General features: G+C 46.9%; 1 protein-coding gene across 1 annotated transcript in view; it reads left to right on the plus strand.

The window, feature by feature from the left end:
* Positions 1-24,271, plus strand: part of LOC130020537 (protein FAM13A-like) — a 152,491-nt gene that overhangs the window by 20,942 nt on the left and 107,278 nt on the right. The window contains exons 3-4 of the mRNA XM_056111134.1: positions 9,608-9,814; positions 22,354-22,531. Coding sequence (XP_055967109.1) covers positions 9,608-9,814; positions 22,354-22,531 — 385 coding nt within the window. The remainder of the gene's footprint in view (positions 1-9,607; positions 9,815-22,353; positions 22,532-24,271) is intronic.

Genomic DNA, 24,271 nt, shown 5'->3' on the forward strand with positions numbered 1-24,271 from the left:
CGATGAACAACGGGAGGACAGTGACAGTGACAGTTGGGGAATCAGCCGGTTTCTGTTCATCCTTACGGTATGAAAAGTTTGGCACTATTTGAGTTAGAGATTGGTTTTCTTCTGCCTCTTCTTAGTTTACTCTTAGACCTTAATAGGGTACATTCAGGTAAAGTGAACTAGCTCTGTCAGTGAAATCTGTCCATCAACCTTAACTGCAAGTGTGAAATGAGATCTACTGTGGAACCTTCCCAGCATGCACAGACAGAGTCAACACCCACATCTGCAGAGCCTGACCTGACCCTTACTTGGGAAGGTTTTGTAGTCAGTCATTCTTTGATCTACTGGAGGCCTCTGGCTGTACTTGAAATTATCAAACTGTGCTGGAAGAGAGCTTCAAAGGCTAAAGTGAATGTGGAAACTCCAGATTCATTTCTAGGAAGCACATGGTCCCTCGAACAACACCTGGGATGATCCCTGAATCCCAAGAACCACAGTCAGACACCATTGGGGTGATCCCTGAATCCTGGGAACCACGTGGTCCCTAGAACACCACCAGAGTGATCCCTGAGCATCAAGCTGGCAATAGCATCAGGACACACAGACACACACACGCACATATAGTGATAGCATAGCGGGTAGGGTGTTTGCCTTGCATGCCTCTGTCCCTCTTGGAGAGCCTGGCAAGCTACAGAGAGTGTCCTGCCCGCATGGCAGAGCCTGGCAAGCTCCCCATGGCATATTCGATATGCTAAACACAGTAACAACATGTCTCACAATGCAGACGTTCCTAGTGCCTGCTCGAGCAAATCGATGAACAACGGAAGGACAGTACTATATATGTTCATGTTTATCTCACTCCTTGACATACGCATTTTAATTGTACAAAAATGTCACTGCCAGTGGGTATAAATTTGTTTTAATTCTTTCATTTCAAGCCACTATTAAATTGCTGCTCACATGGACTAAGTTCTATGTCCTGGAGCGATAGCACAGCGGGTAGGGCGTTCGCCTTACAAGCGGCCAACATGGCCGACCCGAGTTCGATTCCTCCGCCCCTCTCGGAGAGCCCGGCAAGCTACCGAGAGTATTCGATATGCCAGACACAGTAACAACAAAGTCTCCAATGGAGACGTTACTGGGCCCGCTTGAGCAAATCTATGTCCTGAAATCAGATAAAAATCTCAGAAATGTATGAGTGACTCTGCCACCTTCCAAATATCTTCTTGTTCTGAAATTTCTATATAATCATCATTTCCTTACAATGTGAGGTTACCACATAGAAATTATAGTCTGCTAAGCCTCATATAGCATTGGATGTATGCTCATAAAAGGTTTCAAACACTCTATTAATTCCTTCCCCTAGAGCATTACCTACCCACGTCCCTGGGTAAACTGTCTCTGGTGAAAAACCACTAAATATCGGGCTGGAGAGATAGGAGAGAGGGCAGAGTTCTTGCCTTGAGTGCAGCTGACCCTGGGTTGTTCCCTGTGTTTCATTTCGTCCCTTGAGTCCTTCCAGGAGTCACCCCTGAGCACATGGTGAGGCCCTGAGCACCACTGGGTGTAGCCCCCAAACCAAACAAAACAAGGAAAGAAGAAAATCACTAGGTATCATTAAAAGTAGTTTGAGTGAGAGACTGAGCCAAGGGAAGAAATTTTTGTGCAAATAAATGGATCAGGGGCTGAAAATCATGGTTGAGAAGCGTCATTGATTCCTTATCTCTCCGTGAATAAGGCCCAGAGGGTCAGAACCATGAAGACCGAAGCTCTTGGTGCTGAATAGTTATGCTGGAATAGTCAGAAGTATACTTATTTGAGAGTAGGTTCCCAAAAAAACTTTGTTGGAAGAGAAAAATCCAATAGTAAAGCTAGATGAACGGCAGGAGGTGGACATTAGGGTGGCCAGCGGACATTAATGTGGCCCAAACAGATCCAACAAGTGGGTGGGGATAGAGACAAACTTGGGAATGAGCAGGAGTTGGACTTTGACGAGAGCTGAGGCTCTCTTCTTGGTGCTTGGGCCTGGTGTCCATATCCACACTTGGCCCCCACCCTTCCCTTGATTGCTGTTGTTCTGATGGTAGATCCCCCATTCGGGGTCGTGCCCATCTGCCGGCAGCTTCCCGGGGCTCCCCCTTTAGAGTGGTGTCTGCAGTGGGACTCATCAAGTGACGGAGGGTTACCCGGATGCTCATACGTGCGCTCAGCAGGGGCACGCCTCACTCCAGTGCTCAGAGCTTTCGTTGGGCTGGTGCTCCCTGGGGGCTCTAGGGTGGAGCTCACCTAGCTCTGGTCTGGACTGGGCACTCCTGAGGGTGTCTCAGCCCTCGGAGCCCCTGGACGGGCACCCAGGGCATGTGGGTGCCCCCGGGACCTCACTCCGGATCTCATGCTCGAGGGGCAGGCTCTCACGGCCACTCACCCCCACTTCAAGTCCGGTCTACATTCTGGAAGGGACAGGTGAAATTTTGTGCGGTCGAGCAAACTAGACCTTGAAGGCTTTGTGGAGTGACGGGCACTGAACGCGGGCATTAGCACTGTCGTTGTCAGGACACCAGCCCTCTGAAACAGAGGTTCCGTCTCATGTAAGCTTAAAGAAACACTTCCCATGTACACACAACATTTAAATAGAATCACCTGTTGGAATAGTGGAAACAGAGATAGCACGGTGAGTAGGGCATCTGCCTTGCCTGTGGCCGACGCAGGTTTGATCCCTGGCATCCCATATGATCCCTGAGGCCCACCAAGGAGCAATTCCTGAGTGCAGGACCAGGAGTAACCCCTGAGCATCAGTGGGTGTGACCCCCGCCCAGAAAATACCCAAACAAACAGAATAGTAAGAACAAAAGCAATTATTACACTGTCTTTGGGTCCCCTACCTTGTTGAATACTTATTGCACTAGATTATTTTGTGTATTATGTTCATTTTCGAGCACAGAATTATGTGCACAGAATAGGGGTAGTTTGTAAAAAATGCTGCAGGTGGCTGTTGGCATTGAACATGTTCCCATGAGGCTGGATTTGTGGTTATGAAAATACCATTGAATCTACAAAACAACGTTTTCAAAAATTAAAAAATGAAAACTCAGATTCTCTTTGGTAGCAGATAGAAAAATGAATGTTTGGGTGACTAAAAAAATTACCAAGCCACTGGAGAGACAGTAGAGCAGAGAGGACGTTTGCCTTCCGTACAGGCTGACCCCTGGTTTAACCCCCTGCACCCCAGAGGGGTCTCTGAGCCCTGCCAGGATGATCCTTCCGCACAGAGCCAGGAGGCAGCCCTGAGAACCAGTCAGACCCGACATTCTTCAGTGTTCAAGGAAACAGCATATTAGCTTAGTCATTTGTTGCTGCAGAACAGATTCTTCCCAAAACACAGTCGATGAGAACTCTGATACTGATTTTCTCAGCGTCGATAAGTCAGGAATCCAGGCATGGCCCCTTGTCTCCTCTGGCTAACAAAACCTCCCACACATCAGGCTGCTCGAAGTCATTGACCTTGCTCTTGGCTGAGTCACACCAGGACCCGAGTGCATGGGAAGAGGCATCTTGCTTCTCTGCTGGTGCTGCTCAGGATTCATTTCTTGGGGGGCGGTGTTGACCCGAGGGTCTTCATTACTCACTACTCCGTTCTCCCTGCTGAGTGTTCCATGGAAACCGGACTGAGAACCTAGTTACCACTGAGTCATCGGAGAGAGGCCCAGGATGGGAAGAGATGGGGGGGCGGAACGAGAAAGTGGGAGAGGAGAAGGAGAGTGAGGATGGAGAGGAGAGAGAGGACAGAGTAGATGGAGGATGATGAAGAGGAGTGAGAGTGTCACACAGAGAGTGACAGAGAGAGGAGGCGGGTGGGGGAGGACGAAGTGGGTGTCACAGTCCTTTGCGAGCCCTTCGCAGAAGAGAGTTGAAGCTGACCCCGATTTCTGCTTCGAGGCTGGTCACGGGTACACCGCAGGGGACAGGATTGCACATGAGCGTGGCCTCACTGAACCAGTGGAGAAGGGGCAGAGAAGAACTACAACTCTCGGACCCCTGACTGTGCGTTGTCTGACTCCATGGTGCCCGACATTGCGGTGGGCTGAATATTTTTAATGTCATCCCAGGCTTCATGAAGCATCACAAAACTGGAGACAAAATAAATACCAGGGTTTTTTTTTCTTTTTCAGTCACACCCAGTGATGCTCAGGGGTTCCTCCTGGCTCTGCACTCAGGAATCACTCCTGGCGGTGCTCAGGGGACTGTAGGGAAGGCCGAGGGTTGAACCCGGGTCAGCCGCTTGCAAGGCAAAAGCACTTCTCCCCGCTGAATTATAGCTTCAGCCCCACACGTCAGTTTTTCACTGGGTTCTTCTCAGCCAAGTTATTTGTCTGTGTTAAAAAATGGCCGTGATTTTGCAGGGAGATTGTGATTTGGGCCACACCCAGCTGTGCTCAGAGCTTACTCCTAACTGTGCTTAGGGGTCACTCCTGGCAGGACCGAATGTGGCGTTGGGGTCAGCCGTGTCCAGGGCAAATGCAACCCCCTGGAACTATCTCTCTCATCAGTACAAGACTTTTACTTGCCTGCAAACTACATCGTTTGCACTTATACCTCAACAAAGCCAAACTTCTTGTTACGGTATCGGGGCCAGACCTCATGCTCTGGGGTTACTCTCATGCTCAGGGCACCTGCATGCCAAGCAAGGGTTGAACCCTGGTCTCCTGAATGCGCTCGAGCCCTCGAAGCTATTGGCTTGGGTCACGGAAACCAGTCTGAGAAACTCGTTTGCCACTGACTCATCGGAGAGGGGGGGCGGAAACAGAGAGAGAGTGAGAGAGTAAAGGTCAGGAAAACTGAATTTGATGAACACTTTCTCTTTCTCTTAAGAAAAAACAGTCCGCGGGTGAGAAGGGGGTTGGGGGGGGGGGGGGGGACAGGAGAGCCTCCAGTCTGGGCGTGACTGGCTTCAGCTGGTCCTTGTTCAGCTCCACCACCAGGCCCTCACTAGGGCCGAGTTCTTGGAACTGCCTTTCTCGGGAAGGTGGTTTCTTAGGCCGTCAGCAGCCGCCCACGCTGGCCCGCCTGCTTCCCTGGTGCTCTGTCTCCTTGAAGCCGGCATGCTGAAGTCACTGCCTTCCACCCCCACCTCACCTTGCCCTTTCCTGGGCCTCCTCCTGGGGCTCCAGTTCTCAGTTACCCTCTCAGCGCATCCTCTCCCTTAGGCAGTAACTTCTCATCGTTCTTGCATTTGCGTTTCCTTTCCTCTGTATCTCTGCAAGGGCCTTTCCCGTGGGCCCAGCTCTTCCGACACAGGCTCGCTCTCTCCTGCTCTCTGGTCGCCTCTCACCGCCCTGGGTTGTCACCGCTGTGGCGGTGTCCAGTGGCTCACACTTGGCTGCAGGCCCGTGGCCACGGAGTCGTTACTCTCACACACCATTGCAGGGCGCTCCACCAGAAACACACCCGGCAGTCCAGGAACCCAGGGGTCAAACTCTCGGCCTCCCAGTCTGCAGGATGCTCTGCCCGCCAGCCGAGACTCACCTTCTCCCTCTCAGCTGCGAGCAGGCCTGCACCTGCACCTTGTCTTTCTCCTCCACTCAGAGCTGCAGTGATGCCGTCTTACATATTATTTGGTCTCATGACCCTACCCTGGTCCTATCATCGTATGACCCCATCACTCTTGACTCATGCACCTCCACGTTTGGAGGGGCACACCCAGGGGTGCTCTGGGCCGACTCCTGGCTCTGTGCTCAGGGACCATACCCGAGGAACCCTATGCAGTTCTGGGGATCAAATGTGAGGCAAGTGCCCTCACCATGGTCCCTTCTCTCCACTTGCACCCCCCCCCCCTTAATTCTCCTTCCTTCACACTATCCTTGGGTGGATGAAGGTCCTGTGAGTTCTGATGCTTCAGCCTCTGGATCCATTTTTTGGGGGGGGTCATACCCAGCGATGCACAGGGGTTCCTCTGGCTCTGCACTCAGGAATTACCCCTGGCGGTGCTCAGGGGACCATATGGGATACTGGGAATCGAACCCGGGTCAACCATGTGCAAGGCAAATGCCCTACCCACTGTGCTAGTGCTCCAGCCCCACCCCTGGATCCATTTAAAAGTCAGATCATCTAAAGTTAAGAATGCAGGGCTGGAGCGATAGCACAGCCAGTAGAGCATTTGCCTTGCCCGCGGCCGACCCGGGTTCGATTCCCAGCATCCCATATAGTCCCCTGAGCACTGCCAGGAGTAACTCCTTAGTGCAGAGCCAGGAGCAACCCATGAGCATCGCTGGGTGTGACCCCAAAAAGCCAAAATAAAAAAATGCAGGATTAGTAAATTGGCATCTGAATCACCGGCGGCTTTTTTTGGGTCAGGGTGGGAGTGAGGGGTTCAGGTGACCTGGCACATGTTCCCTGTCTGGCCCCCGGGTCCGGGAAGCATCTGCATGTGGTGGCCCCACAGAACGCCTGGATCAGCCACGTTGTACTGGATTTCGGCGAGGCGCCAAGCAGCCAGCATCCCTGCGGCCAGCCTTCTGCTGGGCAACTTTCCTGCCCACCTGCCCATGGGCTCCGACTGGGCCAGTGTTCGGAGCAGGAACGTGGGGAGCCCCAGGTGGGACCCTGCTTCAAGAGCACCCCAAGTCCACGGAAACTCGGGCCATGACACCTTCACAGAGGGCCCTGGCGGACAGCTCCTCGTGACCAGTGCTGGCTACCTCCTGCCAGGAGAAAGTTTTGTTTTGTTTTCAGAGTCATGTATTTCAGCAATCCAAGGCAGTGTTGATACAGCAAGAAATCACTAGGCTGACCTTTGAAACTCAAGACAATTTCTTCCAGATTCCTAGAGGCAAAATATTGAATGGCCGCCGATGAGAATCATTTATACGCTCACCATTTTCTACTATTGTACTGCTCATACTGTCCTTTTATATTTATATTTTAAATATCAGCCATTCCTAAAGCTGTGGGTTTTTTTTTTACCATATTACATGTCAGCTGTTAAGCCCATCAGGCTACATACCAAAAAGATTCAATTTAAATATTATAATTCTTTTTTAATGTCTTATGTTGATTAAAATGTGCTATTGGAAAGATCTTTCATATCTTATAGTAGAAATGAAATGTATGTGAATTTGGTTGAAAAGGCTGATTCCTAGTTTGAGATGAAAACTATTCTCATGGTAGAATATATTACACATAGGACATATATATATACATATCTATATATGCATATTGAGTAGCATGTACCATTGAGCAGAGAAGATTAGGAAAGTAAATTAATCATAGATGATAGTTTATTATAAATATAAGAAGCAAGTTCCAAATTTTTTAAAATTTTTTTTTATTAGTGAAACACTACGAGGTACAGTTATAGACTTACAAATTTTTGTGCTTGGGTTTCAGTTATACAATGATCGAACACCCATCCCTCCACCAGTGCCCATTTCCCACCACCACGGATCCCAGTATCCCTCCCACACCCCATCCCCTCCATCCCACCCTGCCTCTGTGGCAGGGCATTCCCTTTTGTTCTCTCTCTCCTTTTGGGTGTTGTGGTCTGCAAAAGAAAGAGGCATTGAGTGGCAATCATGTTCTGTCGATAGTCTACTTTCAGCATGCTTCTCTCATCCTGGGAGAATCCTCCCAACACCCTTTATTTGGTGCTCCCCTCTCTATCTGAGCTTCCTTTTCCCCTAGCACGTGTGTCTGGCCTCCAAGTCATGGACCAAAATTCCTGGTGCTAGTCTCCGCCACTCCTGGATGTTTGTCTCCCATTATGTTACTTTATGTTCTCCAGATGAATGCAATCTTTCTGTGTCCATCCCGCTCTTTCTGGCAAGTCCCAAAATTTAGCTTTTTTGGCATTACTATGTTATTACAGACCTGAAGAGTAGTGAGATTTCATTTTAGTCGGTTTATGAGGTCAGATCATTGTTCTCTGTTTCCGTTGTGTAGCTGCCTCAAATCTAGTCGATGTCTATTTCCTCTGCATATTTCTGTTTGTCTTTTTAAAATAGTAAAATGTACGTCTTCATCCAAAAGGCAGGATTAGTGTCAGAACAGCAGGAGAGGGGCCGACTAACAAGGGTCCCTCAACTGCATTGGCATTGAATGTCCCCGTAGGCTAATTCCGGGCCGAGGGTCCCAGAGGCGGGTACAGAGCTGCCCTGGGCAGTCTGTGCTCTGGCCTGGCCAGCCGTGACCAGAGGCCCGAGCCTGAGGCTCATTTCACTTTCCAGTCCCGGGAGATGAGGACGTTGTGAGTGTGCGAGAGATCTGGCTTCTGAGCAAGAGAACGGCCACGACACTCTGTGTTCCCCATATGTGTGGGAGCCCGGAGCTGGGGTGCCCGTCTTCCTGTGTGTCCTGCGGCATGTTCCCTGCCTGGCATTTCTTGTTCCAGTGGTTTATGCTCTGGGTTGAAGTAGGTCGGGACCTATTTAATTTAGGGGTCCTCTTCTACAGAAAGCATAGTTTTCTTGTTTGCTGTGCCGTAGGTGTGAAAGCACGTTCAGCAGGGGCAGGGCTGTCCCCTGGATGGGCGACGGCGTCCGGGTTCACTTCCTGGATGCAGAGAACTCCACGTGTAGTGACTTGGAGAAGTTGGATCTCCCTTCTCCCCAAAGCTCCTTTCCCTCTGAGAAGCCCTTTCTCTCTTGGGCTAATCTCTCTCTCTCTCTCTCTCTCTCTCTCTCTCTCTCTCTCTCTCTCTGTCTCTCTCTGTTTCTTTCTCTCCTTATCTCTCTGTGTGTCTCTGTTTCTGTGTGTCTCTGTGTCTCTGTCTCTCTGTGTGTCTCTGCCTCTCTGCCTCTCTTGGTCTCTGTCTCTCTCCTTACATCTCTCTAAATTTCTTTCATTGAATACTGATTTGATTGAGTTTTAGGAAAAGGGCGGGAACAGGGCAATAGTGCAGGAAAGTTAGGGGTAACTTGGAGAAATTGGCTCTTACTTTCTCCCTAAAGTTTTTTTTCCCTCTGGGGGAGCCCTTTTCTTTCTTAGACTAATCTCTCCCTCCCTCCCTCCCTCCTTCCCTCTCCCTCCCTTCCTTCCTCCCTCCCTCCCTCCCTCCCTCCCTCCCTTCTTTCCTCCCTCCATCCCTCCCTCCCTTCTTTCCTCCCTCCTTCCCCCTCCTTCCTTCTCTCTCCTTCTCTCTCTCTCTCCCCCTCCCTTGCTCTTTCTCTCTCTCTTCCTCTCTCCCTCCCTCTCTGTCTCTGTCTCTCTCTGTCTCTCTGTGCTCTCTGTCTCTCTCTGTCTCTGTCTCTCTCTCTCTCTCTCTCTCTCTCTCTGGCTCTCTGACTCTCTGGCTCTGTCTCTGTCTCTCCTACATCTCCCTAAATTTCTTTCATTAAACACTAATTTGCTTGACTTTCAGGAAAAGGCAGTAACAGGGCAGCAGGACCGCCCAGGCTGGCCTGGATTGGATCCCCCCCACCTTCAGTCCCTGAAGCGCCACCGGGAGCGAGCCCTGAGCAGTCAGGAGTAACCCCTGAGCACAACCGGGTGTGGAACCAGAAATAGACATTTATACACACACACACACACACACACACACACACACATATTACAAGTGGTGCTCAATGCTTTGCCGAGTTGGCTTGGACCTGTGGTGAGCAGCCTGTCGTTTCTCTGTCCCCTGCAGGGCTGGCCCAGGAGGGCCTGTTCCGCGTGGCCGGCAGCGTGCGGGCGGTGGAGGAGCTGAGGCGTGGGTTCGAGAGCGGCCTCCCGGTGCGGCTGGACGGCGGGGACGTGAGCGCGGCCGCCAGCCTGCTGAAGCGCTTCGTGCGGGAGCTGCCCGGCGGGCTGCTGACCAGTGCGCTGACCCCGCACCTGCTGCAGGCCCTGCTAGGTGAGGCTGTACCCGGGGGCACTGGGGGGCACCCTTGCTGTGACCATCAGCGGGCAGAGGCTAACGTCTGGGGAGGCGGGGGGCGGTGCTGGACAGAGAGGACAGCTGACTCCGTCCCTGGCATCACACCTGGTCCCCTGGGCATCACATATGGTCCGCTGAATATCACCTGGGTGGCCTCCCCACCTTCACAAGGAGTCCCTCGTCTTGGGGGCCGAAGGGTCAGCACAGAGGTAGGGCACTTGCTCTGCATGTGGCCAGCCTGGGTTGGATCCCTGAGCATCTCCAGGAGTGAGCACTGAGTTCAGAGTCAGGAGTGAGCAACTGAGCATTTCCAGGAGTGAGCCCTGAGTGTCACCAGGTATGGTTCAAAAAGCAAAAAGAACATCTACACAATGGAGTACTATGTAACAATTAGAAAAAATGAAGTCATGAAATTTACATACAAGTGGTACTACATGGAAAATATCATGCTAAGCGAAATGAGTCAGAAAGAGCGGGATAGATACAGAAAGATTGCATTTATCTGGGGAACATAAAGTAACAAAATAAGAGACTAACACCCAAGAGCAGCTGTGATAAATACCAGGTTGTTCACTCCATGGCTTAGAGGCCAGCCGCACACTCTAGGGGCAAAGGCAGCTCAGATAGAAAAGGGAGCACCAAATACAGGGTGCTAGGAAGATCCGCCCAGGATGGGAGATGCATGCTGAAACTAGTCTATAGACAGAACAAGATTGCCAACCAATGTCTCTTCTGCAAACCATAGCACCCACAAGGAGAGATAGAACAAAAGGGAATGCCCTGCCACAGAGACAGGGTGGGATGGGGGATGGGGGGTGGGAGGGAGACTGGGACCCGTGGTGGTGGAGAATGGGCACTGGTGGAGGGATGGGTACTCAATCATTGTATAACTGAAACCCAAGCACAACAACTTGTAAGTCTACAACTGTACCTCATGGTGTTTCACTAATTAAACAAAAACAAAAACAAAAAAACAAAACAAAAAAAAAGGAAAGGAAAGAAAAAAAAAACCTATTCCCCCCTACACAAAAGACCGTAAAATTAAAGTCTTTTTAGATATGTATGACCATGAAACCACTTTTTGCTGTTTTTTTTGTTTGTTTTTAACACATCTCATCTACCTCATGATACTAGCAAACTGATTTAGGAAGCATCTATTAAATGAAATTTCTAGGACCATAGGCACTTGAATAGTCTTTAACATGTTATTGAAAACCTTGATCTTTGGAATCAGAAGTTGGTTTTTAATTAGCTGGAGCAATAGCACAGCGGGTAGGGCATTTGCCTTGCACACGACCAACCTGGCTGACCCAGGTTCTATTCCTCTGCCCCTCTTGGAGAGCCCCGGCAAGCTACCGAGAGTATCTCGCCCGTATGTCAAAGCCTGGCAAGCTCCCTGTGACGTATTCGATATGCCAAACACAGTAACAAGTGTCACAATGGAGACATTACTGGGCCCGCTCGAGCAAATCAATGAACAACGGGAGGACAGTGCCAGTGACAGTGAAGAATAAGACAGCACATTCTGTATAGGAAATATTAAATAAATTACATCGGTTATTTCCTTTTAGATGAAAAGCCACTGGTATGCTTCCTTATGCATATAAGATTAAGTTCTAAAATAATTGCCCTCCATGTGAAATTAAGATGTCTGATTGTGTTAGAAATTGATTTTTTAAATAAAGAGGTGTCATTTAAAAATTTAATAATTTTGACGACAAAGCCTGGCAAGCTACCTGTGATGTATTCAATATGCCAAACACAGTAACAAGTCTCACAATATTACTGGGCCCACGCGAGCAAATCAATGAACAATGGGAGGACAGTGACTGTGACTCCTGACATCCAGAAAGTTGATATACATCATAAAAAGCCAGTGGTAGTATTCTAAAATCAAGACTGATTGTAGGGTCATTCTTTATATGGTTACACCAAAGTGCATTCTGAATGGGGCAGAGAAAGTATCTTTACTCTAGAATATCTTGTATTCTCTCGTGCATTGAACACCTTTGGGACTAAAGCAGGGGTATCCCGTAAAGAAAGTATCCGCAGGAAAATCTGTTAGTTATGTTAGATGCTGAGTGAGGAGGGAATAAAGTATTCTCTGGTTGTCAGACTGTTTCAGATACGTGTGCCTCTTCAGTAATTCAGACAGCTGGATAAAGACTACTTGTGTTCGTGGGCTCATCCTCAGCCGTCTCTCTGGAAGGGCATGGATTGGCGTAGATTACTCACTCACTGTGCCTCAGAAGGACATAGGTTACTGCTCACTGTCCCTCTGGAAGGGCACAGGTTACTCACTCCCTGTTACATTCTACAACTTTTGATCCTTTTGTCTTTTCCCTTGTGATTCATCTCGCCCACATGGCAGAGCCTGGCAAGCCACCCGTGACGTATTCGATATGCCAGACACAGTAACAACAAAATCTCCAATGGAGACGTGACTGGGCCCGCTTGAGCAAATCGATGATCAACGGGAGGGCCTTTACCTTTGCCTTTACCTTTACTATTCTCAGTCATGTTTTGGAAATAGATGTGAACTGAAGTCAGTGAAATGATTTAAAATGGGATTTGTTCGATTTGAATAACTCGAAGTCTGTCTCTTTCCCAGTGAGCGTGGTTTTGGCCCACACCAAACTGTGCTCAGGGCTGACTCCTGACTCTGCTCAAGGATCACGCCTGACTCAGGAGACCATATGTGGTGATGGGGGAGGGGTTGAATTGGGCTGTCTGCATGCAAAGCAGGTGCCTTATCCACTGGGCGATTTCTCTGGTGCTATAAGTGTCTTTTTTTTCAAATGTTGCCTGTTGGAAATGATGTGTAGAATATAAAGGCTATATTTCTATCTTGGGCTGGAGCGATAGCACAGTGGTAGGGCGTTTGCCTTGAGTGCAGCCAACCCAGCTGAGCCGGGTTCGATTCCTCCACCCCTCTAGGAGAGCCTGGCAAGCTGCTGAGAGAATTCAATATGCCAAACACAGTAACAACAAGTCTCAAAAATAGAGATGTTACTGGGCCCCGCTCGAGCAAATCGATGAACAATGGGAGGACATATTTCTATCTCGTAATTTAATAGCTTTTATTTGATTTTATTTTTCCTTGATCACCTGAAATTAGATTAATCCCATAATATTTAGCACCACCTAATTGAGCAATGAATATAGCAAGACACAAGAAATGAAAGCAATAATATCGGCACTGAGGTGGGCAATTAATTCAGGTTCAATTTGTGCCATATACATTCTCCAGCACATGGAATGAGCACCCGGAGCGTCTACCTAATGGTAGTAAACAGAGAAGGAAACCAATCTGGATTATGGTAGTCCCGAGAACATGTCATAGGAAAGGTACCAAGAGTCCATAAGACAAATTTGGGTAGACAGGGAAATTTTTTAGTCAAGGCAAAGGCATAAACAGAGCTAAGGGGAGAGCTTGAAGGGTTGGAGCAGATGCTTTGCGCAGTCTTGATCCAAGGTACTGCATCATCCACCAGCTTTGATCCATGGTACTGCATGTTCCCCTGATCTCTGCCAGGAGCAACCCCTGAACACTAAGCAAGGAGCACCTCAAAACACTATCGGACACGAAACAGAAAAGAAAAAAGACGTGAACAATAATACTGGCAAGAGTGAGACCCAACTGTGCTAGAGAAGTGCCAAAAATAGAATGAAAAAATTAGGCTGGGAATAGCTGGCAGAGCGTGTTGAATTCGTCAGCTAACTTTTTGAAAAAAGTCATTTTATGGCAGCGGATTTTATTTTATTTCATTTTTGTGTATAATATTTAGAATTCAAAGTGTAGCACCCCTCCTTTGTGTGTGACTCACGATACACACTGGAAAATTTCTAGAATCGTGTTAGTAACCACTTTATTCTCTTCCCTTTTCTTCTCTCCAGTACACTGTAGTTTTACTGCGTCTAGTAGTTTTGATTTTGCCCATGCATTTACTTCAGTTATATGTATTCTGTGTATGAATGAAATTGTCTGGTAAGTGATATCAGTTAATCTTTGGAATTCTCCTATCTTATCTCTCCTGTTCTGCCTCTTTAAATATTGTGTCATTGTCTAATTCTGGCTCCCATAGAATTTCCTCAACTTAGTTTTCCTGCATGTTGACATTTTAGCTTGTGTATTTTTAATGTAAAAATATCCATGCTCTTTTTTCAGAGTGCTCTATTTTTGCTTTATTGTGCTCTATTTTTATTACATTTCTAAGAGCCTCTCGGGTTTTATTTGTTTTCTTTTCCGTGTGTTAATTTTGGTTCTGAAATTTCTCTCTCATTCAGCTCTATTCAGACACACGACGAGGATGATTAGCTGTGGGGATTTTAGAATAACATTCTGCTCAGAAGGGCCAGCGGCTTGTCTATTGAAGTTCTCTAGGAGGGTTATTAGATCGTGTGGATAGATGGGAGGATCTAGCCCTTTCCCTGCAGATCGAGAAATGTCAGGACATGGATAGTTTTCTCCTTTTTATAAAAATTTATTTAAATTTAATTTTTTTTATTAGTGAAACACCATGAGGTACAGATGTAGACTTACAAACTTTCGTGCTTGGGTTTCAGCTATATAATGATGGAGTACCCACCCATTCCTTCACCAGTGCCCATTCTCCACCACCAATGATCCCAGTAGCCCTCCCACCTCCCCCATTTTCCCCACCCCACCCCACCCCACCCCACCTCTGTGGCAGGGCATTCCCTTTTGCTCTCTCTTTCCTTTAGGGTGTTGTGGTTTGCAGTAGAGGTATTGAGTGGCCATCGTGTTTGGTCTATAGTCTACTTTCAGCACGCATCTCCCATCCTGAGCGGGTCCTCCAAACACCCTTTACTTGGTGTTCCCTTCTCTATCTGAGCTGCCTTTTTCCCCAGCATGTGCTGCCGGCTTCCGAGCCGTGGAGTGGACCTCCTGGTACTTATCTCTAACTATTCTTGGGTGTTCGACTCCCATTCTGCTACTTTATATTTCCCAGATGAGTGCAGACTTTCTACATCTGTGCCTCTCTTTAGGCAGAGAATTTCACAAGAGCAGGAAGCAAGAGAGCGGTTAGAAGTGCTAGCAGGTGCGTTATTTCTCAACAGATCTTTCCTAATTCTCACATTTTTCCCTGTGTTCCTTACCACCTCAGAGACCCAAGTTTCTGTTGTTTTTCCTCTAAGGCACCCTCAGCTCTAAGGCTTGAGCACTCAGGCTGCAGAGGGGGGGGGGTGCCCTGAGACACTTCCTCGTTGGTTTTCAGTCTTGCATTCACTTCCGGTGCCTTTGAAATCTCAGCTCCTTCTCTGTGTGCCACCGAGGTTTGTCTCTGACCCGTGCATGCTTATATGTTTGTAAGTGCATAGCACTGGTAGCACTGTTCTCTCGACTTTCATTGATTTGCTCGAGCGGGCACCAGTCTCGTCTCCATTGTGAGATTTGTTGTTACTGTGTTTGGCATATCGAATATGCCACGGGGAGCTTGCCAGGCTCTGCCGTGCGGGCAGGATACTCTCAGTAACTTGCTGGGCTCTCCGAGAGGGATGGAGGAATTGAACCCGGGTTGGCCGCGTGCAAGGCAAACACCCTACCCACTGTGCTATCGCTCCAGCCCAGGTCCCAAAATAGAGGATGAAAACTAAAAGAAGCCCAAACTCTCTGCCTTGGTGTCTGAGGGCAGCCCAGCAGCCCAGCTAGGGCAGACAGTTCTCCGTAGGGCAGGGATCCTGTGAAGATGATTTCCGCTCCAGATTTCCATTAACTGTGCTTCGCCCACAAAGCAGAACTCTGCGTTCACGGAGAAGGTCCGGTTCTGTTCGCTGGTGTCTTCTGGACCCAGTGGAGAGATCTGCCAACTCAGCCTTCCATGCAGCTCTGCTTCCTGCGAGGCTCTTATCCTGCGGTGATAAGATTTGCGGCTTCATGAATAATGCAGAAGAATAGACTGTCATTTACTAGTCACCTTATTACCCTGCCCTTTGAGAGCTTCTGGTGAGCTTTGTCATGAGCAGGGATTGTGAGTGTGTGGTAAGAACCTGACTTCACCTTTCACATGGAAACATGCCCTAAGCTTCTCCTCGCTTTCAGTGATCCCACTTCTTGGGAATGAAATGCTGAGTAACCCTCATACGACCTTAGCATGACATGGCAGTTGATGTTTTATTTTATAAAACCTTTCGTGCTCAGGCATTCTTCTGAGCTCTTTTAAAAATTGATATTTTTCATGAAGGCATGGTGGTTGACAGGGTTAGTCATGCTTGGGTTTCAAGCGTACAGTGTCCCGGTCCTAATCCCTGTATCAGTGGCCACTTTCCTCTTGTTCCTTTTAATTAAAACTTTATTCATCATACACTCTCTCATACCTAAGAAACTATTTTTGTAAATGAATTAAGAGTCCTATCTCTACAATTTGCCCGTTTTGCTTGCTTGCTGTTTCTGAGACAGCTCGAGTGCCCCGTCATAAAGACGTAGCAGTAGCTCTGTAGTAACTGCCTGTCATAATGCCGCTTGCTAGTCTGTTCGGTTGCTGAGCTCAGGTGCTGTGAGGTAAAACCACCTACACTGGAATCACAGAGTGTCGGTGTGACCTGGTGTAAGTCAACCCATCTCTGTCTCTGTCTAGTCGACCCGCCTGGGGAAGTCGGGGGATATTAAGTTTGACAGGTTAATTCAAACTTAGCGACGCGATTCATCGTGGATTTCATTCTCCCCCTGTTCTGCGTGAGAGAAGCTTCTCCACTCCACGTCTCAAGAGATGAATGTCTCAGTCAACCTGAGCACTTCCCCGGGGCTGTGGAGTAATAAGCGTTTCCTTCCCAGGAGGGGAGCTGGAGGCTGAGTTCTGGTGGTCAACTGTGGTCTGTTGCAGGCCAAGCCCGGGGTGGACACAGCAGTGATTTTCAACCTCTGGTCCACCAGTTTTTAACCAGTTCTGAGGATTTTCCTACTGGCCCATGAAAAATTCTTGCCACTTAATAGGCTAGATGCCACTGTGACCTGGCGTCGTTGTCGCAGTGTTTAGCTGCTGTGTTAAGTACTTACTCCAAGCAAAGCCTTGATTTCTGCCAGAGCGCTCTGCATTTCTCTTCTATTTTCATTGCTCTTTCGATATAGGGCTGGAGTGATAGCACAGTGGGTAGGGTGTTTGCCTTGCATGTGGCCGGGTCGGCTGACCCGAGTTCGATTTCTCCGCCCCTCTCGGAGAGCCCAGCAAGCTACTGAGAGTATCTCGCCCGCAAGGCAAAGCCTGGCAAGCTCCCCGTGACGTATTCGGTATGCCAAACACAGTAACAAGTGTCACAATCGATGAACAATGGGAGGACAGTGCTACAGTGCTTAGATATGAAAAGGTTGCAGAGCTCTGAGGTAGAAGGTGTTCAGATATTGCCCATGATCGAATCAGCAGACCTATTTTCATCATAGCAAATGGAGAAGTTCTGGGTAGGAGTCGCATAATTTTTCCTCAGTTACTTTACTTCTTTTTTTTTGAGACTTTAATTAAATTGTGTTCTTATTCATGCTGTAAAGGATTTACTGTTACTAGGTTAAGTTAGAGATTCTCTGAGTGTGTCTCCATTATTATTATTTATATTTAAAAGATTTTTTTTTATTTTCAAGCTACCGAGAGTATTCGATATGCCAGACACAGTAACAACAAAGTCTCCAATGGAGACGTTACTGGGCCCGCTCGAGCAAATCGACGATCAACAGGAGGGCCTTTACCTTTACCTTTTACCTTTATTTATTTTATTTATTTAAAAGATATTTTGAAATAAATAAAATAAATAAAAAAATAAATTTTTAAATAAATAAAATATATTTATTTTTATTTATTTTATTTATTTAAAAGATAAATAAAAGGGTAAATGATCGAAGTGCTTCCTTTGTTGTTGTTTGCTTTATTGTTTTGTTGGTTTGGGTTTTGAGGTGACAACTCCAAGTGCGCAAGGGCTGATCCTCGAAGGAAGTTCAGGAGGGGCCCAGGGGTGCTCAGAGAATCATGAACGGTATCAGAGATTCACACGAAGCAGTTTGCATGCAAGCAGGCGTCTTAATCCCTTTACCATTTCTCCAGCCCTACAGTGCTGCTTTTTTTTCCTCTCCCCCAAATATTATTGTCATGAACTCATGTCTATTTTGAACATGTATTTCATTTGAGCCTTAGAGTTTGAGGTTTTGTTTCAGAGCCAAAAGATTCCGGGCTGTTGGAATGTGCTTGATTTCTTATATCCTTAAACTCTCAGAATTAAATCCCAATTTTAGAGTCTGTGCCCATGAAAACTCGCTTTAAAAAAATAAAAGGCAGAATAGGATCACACTTTCTCTTCATTCATATTTTTAATAGTATAAAGGGGCGTTCACAATTTATTTTATGAGTATATGTATGAGGAAAGGGCAGCCTGATCCATTTTTATTTTATTTATTTATTTACTTTTTGCTTTTTGGGTCACACCTGGCGATGCACAGGGGTTACTCCTGGCTCTGCACTCAGGAATTACTCCTGGGGGTGCTCAGGGGGACCATATGGGATGCTGGGAATCGAACCTGGGTTGACTGCTTGCAAGGCAAACGCCTTACCTGCTGTGCTATCTCTCCAGTCCCCCCTGATCCATTTTTAGAAGCCAAAATTGTTTCTTATTTTTAAAATATTTCTGCTAGTCATGATCATAGTTTAGTGAGAATAATGCTGTCATAGGTGACAGAATATGTGTTTTTAGGGATCATCAAGGAATTTGAATATGATTTCTTTCTTTTTCAAGAGTATTTGAGGGGTCAAAGAGATTGGACAGCGGGTAAGGGTCTTGCCTCTCACCCAGTTGACCCTGGTTTGCTCCCCAGCATCTGAGCACCACCAGGAGAATTTCCTGAGCACAGAGTCAAGGGTAAGTCCTGAATACAGCCAGATGTGGGCCAAAAGAAAAACAAAAGGATAAATTAGAAGTATTTGAAATTAATATGAAAAACCTGTTATCAAGAAACCGGTTTCCCACGAACAGTATATTATGTGTTGGATCACATAGTGATCAGTAGGAATAAATCATTCTAATTTTGTTTTCCAAAACATTTCTGATAAGGATTGAAGTCTACACAGTTTTTTTTTTAAATGTAGGAGTACTGCTATTTATTCAGCCACTGATTTGTTGATTGAATTGGGCATGAACTCCACCTTACTTTTTTTTCTTTTTCACAATTTTATTTATTTTTTTCTTCTTATATTTATCTATTGAATAACTGTGGGAAAAGTTACAAAGCTTTCAGATTTAAGCCTCAGTCATACAATGATCAAACACCTTTCCCTTCACCAGTACTCATTTTTCACCACCAAGAACCCCAATATACCCCCCTTCCACCCCTCCCAATGCCTGTGAGGCAGGTGATTTCTATATAACTCTTCTCTACATTGATTACATTCATTATTTTGACAAAAGATGCACCATTATTATTCAGAATTCCACCCCCCCCAACAATCAGAATTGCTGAAAAGGCATTGTGAAATACTTTGTTTTCTATAGTTGGTTATGAGAATCATATAATAATTTTAGATTTCTGCAAAGAGCCAGATAATTACGAGATTGGTTTCTGTTCTGGTGTTATGGCTGTGCCGGAGAGCCACTCGTGGGGGGCAACTCGTGACCTCAATAGGGTGTGAAGGACTAGCCAGTACCGCCCCCCTTCCTATGAGACTGCAGTTGCCCCATCACCGCCAGCTCATACCTGGCTTTCCAATAAACTCTGAGGTGGCGGTCACCTTGCTTCCAGGGGAGAAAAAGGCGGAAGGGAGCAACACCCTTTCCCTCCGAGGAGGCATGGCACCGTAGTTTAATGCATGGTCCATTCACTTTTCTGCCGCAAGCTACCAGGCTCTGGACTAAGTCCTTTTGCCTCTGGAGCCATGGCCATGCCAGAGAGCCGCTTGTGGGGGGCAACTCGTGACCTCGGTAGGGCATGAAGGAAGTCTACACAGTTTTAATGGTGCTATTTTGTGCAGCATGGTTTCTGCCATATGCAGTCTGTGGAAACTGCCTCCTATTAAAGGGCCTTTAAACATTTCATTAAAGCTGTGCTCATAAAACCAAAAGAGTAAAGGTACAGTAAGTTATTTTATCGAACAAATATTTACATAGCACCTAACCACTGTATTAAGTACTTTATAACTGTTGACTCATTTCCTCCTCATCACAGCTTTATGAGGCGGTTAATATTGCCTTTTATGATGGGGGAATCGTTTAGCAGAGCTAAAGGTCGCACAGACAGGCTGCAACAGAACCACGCTCCGAACCCAAGGAGTGAATCCAAGTCATCGTTGCTTCCGGAGCTCTGTGCCACTCTCTGACCTCAGGAGATGTGTGTGTGTGTGTGTGTGTGTGTGTGTGTGCTTCCTGCAGTAACAGCACTGTGTAACCCTGTCTCCCAGTATCTCTTCCTCGAACAGAAGTTGACAGGCTAACGCTACTGACCAAACACAAATCAAGAAGCTGATCAGGGGCTGGGATGATAGTACAGTGGGAGGGACGCTTGCCTCCACCAGGAGTAATTCCTGAGTGCAGAGCCAGGAGTAGCCCCTGAGCAACACTGGGTGTGCCCCTTCCCCCACAAAAAAGATAAAGCTCATCTGTATTAATTAGAATGGAATTGTTTCCATTCTCTTAGAGGTTTGTGTAAGGACAGGTTGCAATGATTCCCCTAAACTAGTTGCCATGAAAGGTGAGTGTAACATGCTAGGGGGACAGGGAGCTCAGATAGAGAAGGGAGCACCAAATAAAGGATGTTTGGAGGATCCTCCCAGGAGGGGAGATGCAGGTTGAAAGTAGACTATAGACCAAACATGATTGCCACTCAATGTTTCTTTTGCAGACCACAACACCCAAAAGGAGAGAGAGAACACAGGGGATTGCCCAGCCACAGAGGCAGGGTGGGATGGGGGGGATGGGGGTGGGAGGGATACTGGGACCCGTGGTGGTGGAGGATGGGCACTGGTGGAGGGATGGGTATTTGATCATTGTATAATTGAAACCCAAGCACAAAAATTTGTAAGTCTGCAACTGTACCTCATGATGTCTCACTAATAAAAACTTAAAAAATTAAAAAAAAAAGTGAGTGAGTCTATACCAAGTTCCTTAAGGCAGCAACTTTGCACTATTTAACTATTGACCAAGCAAATCTTGGAGAATGGAAGTTTCAAAAAACTGCCACACGTCTGTGATTTTTGGCAACCATCAATTTTTCAAATTGTAGATTAGGTTATTATGCTTCTGAGAGATCTCAGAACTTCCCAGGAGCTCAAAATTCTGAACTCCTGGAAGTGTGAAAGATTAAACACACACATACATGCGCGCGCGCACACACACACACACACACACACACACACACACACAGAGCCATATGAAGTTTTCTTCAGTTTTCTCTGTGCAGATAATGGATAATTAAGTTCAAGGTCTCTCATGGTGACCAGGAAGGTCTCCTGTGCCAGATTTTATTCAGTTAAGAGATTCTTGTTTTCAGCAAACTTGAAATGGCAGCTTCCCGCTCAAAGAAAGAAAGGAAGGAGGGAGGGATGGAGGAAGGAAGGAAGGAAGGAAGGAAGGAAGGAAGGAAGGGAGGGAGGGAGGGAGGGAGGGAGGGAGGAAGGAAGGAAGGGGAGGGAGGAAGGGAGGGAGGAGGGGACAGAGGGAGGGAGGGAGGGAGGAAGGAAGGAAGGAAGGAAGGAAGGAAGGAAGGAAGGAAGGAAGGAAAGAAGGGAGGGAGGGAGGGAGGGAGGGAGGGAGGGAGGGAGGGAGGAATGGGAGGAATGGGAGGGAGGGAGGGAGGGAAGGAAGGGAAGGAAGGAAGACCTACCACGGGGAGGAATTTTACCTTCACTATCCCTGTTGGAATTTTAGAGATTTAAATAAAGATTTAAATAGAGATTTGCAGAGCGGGTAGGGCATTTGCCTTGCATGCAGCCAACATGGCCCACCGGAATTCGATTCCTCCACCCCTCTCGGAGAGCCCAGCAGGCTACTGAGAGTATCTTGCCCACACGGCAGAACCTGGCAAGCTACCCGTGACATATTCAATATGCCAAACACAGTTAACAATAAGTCTCCAAAAAATGGAGACGTTACTGGGCCCACTCGAGCAAATCGATGAACAACGGGAGGACAATGTTTGTTTGTTTGTTTGTTTGTTTGTTTAATTGGAAGATTCAATTATAGGCAAAACTCAAAAATTAATTGGAAGATTCAGTTATAGGTAGAACTCAATGACTTTCTGTATTTTGGAAAGAAAAACAAAATTAAACTGAGTCACTCTTCACACCGACTCCAGCTCCTAGTTCTCAGGATATCTTGAATATCTTAGAATTTCTCTCCCATCAAAATGGTCAAATGCTTAAGGATCGCAAGAGAGGCCAAAATGTCCTTTTGAAAAAATAGTTTGGCTCAACCTCAAGATGGAAGAATTTCTTCTCTGAATAAAACGCCATCCTTGTTTATACCCGGGTGCCGTTTTCCATGTGGAATACGCTGGAGAATGTTTCTGTTGGTCTTTTTCTCTGTAGATGACCAGACGGGTGCCCAGGAGAGCTGCTTGAGAGACCTAATTCGAGAGTTACCACACCTTCACTACTGCCTCCTCAGGTACCTCTGCCGGTTCCTGAGGAAAGTGGCTGAGCACCAGGCCCAGAACCGCATGGACATCCACAATCTGGCCACCGTATTTGGACCCAACTGTTTCCAGTAAGTGAGTGGCTCCCACTGTCCCTGTCCACCTGGGCCCCATCTCCTTCATACTGGCCAGAATCACTAGGACCAGAAGTGGAATTCAGAATGACAGGTCATCCGGTTTATGTTGGCACCTTCCCCGTTGTTCTTGGAAATTCACTCTGGGTCTTCCTCCTGGTTTTGAAGAAAGGCGTTATTTTTCTTTCATCGAACCATAATTGACAACATTTAAAATAGCCTGATTTACAATTCTAGAATAAGTTCTAATTGGACTACAGTGGACATTAAAACAATAAATGAGAAACTTTAATAGAAAGGAAGGACTATGATAACGAGTGTAATTTTTTTTTTAAACTGGTTAGTATCCGTGTTCAAATCATGGCACAAGGGAAAAGTTGCGAGTGAATGTCTAAGTTAGAGAAAAACGCAACCTCAGCTATCTGAATTTTCTAGGAAAACCAGGCTGGAAATAAACTAGAGATCTTTCTCTGTACTGTATGACTAGCTACAAGATCTCTTGCTAAGTCTTATATCTTACTTCCTTGTTATTCCTTAATGCCCTTTAATTGTTGATAGACATCAAGCATGATCTTGTAATCCAGGGATTTTGAATTTAATTCTGCTATTAATCCTATTGATTGAACACTTTTTTTCAGCAAAAGAGAAAGGGAGAGGGAGCGAGAATACTCATTCATTTTAAAGCACTCAGATGTTCTCATTTAAATTTTTTAAATTTTGTTCCAAGTCACATAGCTGCTTGGATCCATCAATCCAGATGCTCAGAGCTGGTGCTGTGGCCTTGTCTGAACAGCTGGCTGGGCAGAAGCTCAGGACTGCACTGTAGGATTCTAGCAGCCCACCGCAGGGAGGGATTTTACCTTCACTATCCCTGTTGGCTGGAGCGATAGCACAGCGGGTAGGGCGTTCGCCTTACACGTGGCCAACATGGCCGACCCGAGTTCGATTCCTCCACCCCTCTCGGAGAGCCCGGCAAGCTACCGAGAGTATTCGATATGCCAGACACAGTAACAACAAAGTCTCCAATGGAGACGTTACTGGGCCCGCTCGAGCAAATCGATGATTAACGGGAGGGCCTTTACCTTTTACCTTTATCCCTGTTGGAATTTTAGAGATTTACATAAAGATTTAAATAGATTTAATGATTTAAATAGAGATTTAAGTAAAGTTTAAATAAAGGCACTTCATTGATGTTAAAAGTCTCAGAACTGCAAATCTCAAATACAGATGCAACAGATTTCTTTTTCAGGAGCTTTTTGGTAATATTTATTCTTTTTTACGACTACCTACAGAACAGGGCTGGAACGATAGCACAGCGGTAGGGTGTTTGCCTTGCACGCAGTCAATATGGCAAACCCAAGTTCGATTCCTCTACCCCTCTCGGAGAGCCTGGCAAGCTACCGAGAGTATCTCGCCCACATGGCAGAGCCTGGCAAGCTACCCATGAAGTATTCGATATGCCAAACACAGTAACACGTGTCACAATGGAGACGTTACTGGGCCCGCTCAAGCAAATCGATGAACAACGGGAGGACCGTGATCGTGACCTGCAGAATAAACCTTTAGTGACCTGTGTATAAGAAATGAAGGACTGGAGTAATAGTACAGTGTGTAGGGCATTTGCCTTGCACATGGCTGACCCGGGTTCCATCCCCAGCACCCCATATGACCCCCCCCCCCGAGCACCACCAGGCGTGATTCCTAAGTGCAGAGGCAGGAGTAAGTCCTGAGCATCAC

The sequence above is a fragment of the Sorex fumeus genome, unplaced genomic scaffold, assembly GCF_029834395.1.
Source record: "Sorex fumeus unplaced genomic scaffold, SorFum_2.1 ptg000013l, whole genome shotgun sequence".
Classification (NCBI taxonomy): Eukaryota; Metazoa; Chordata; class Mammalia; order Eulipotyphla; family Soricidae; genus Sorex; species Sorex fumeus.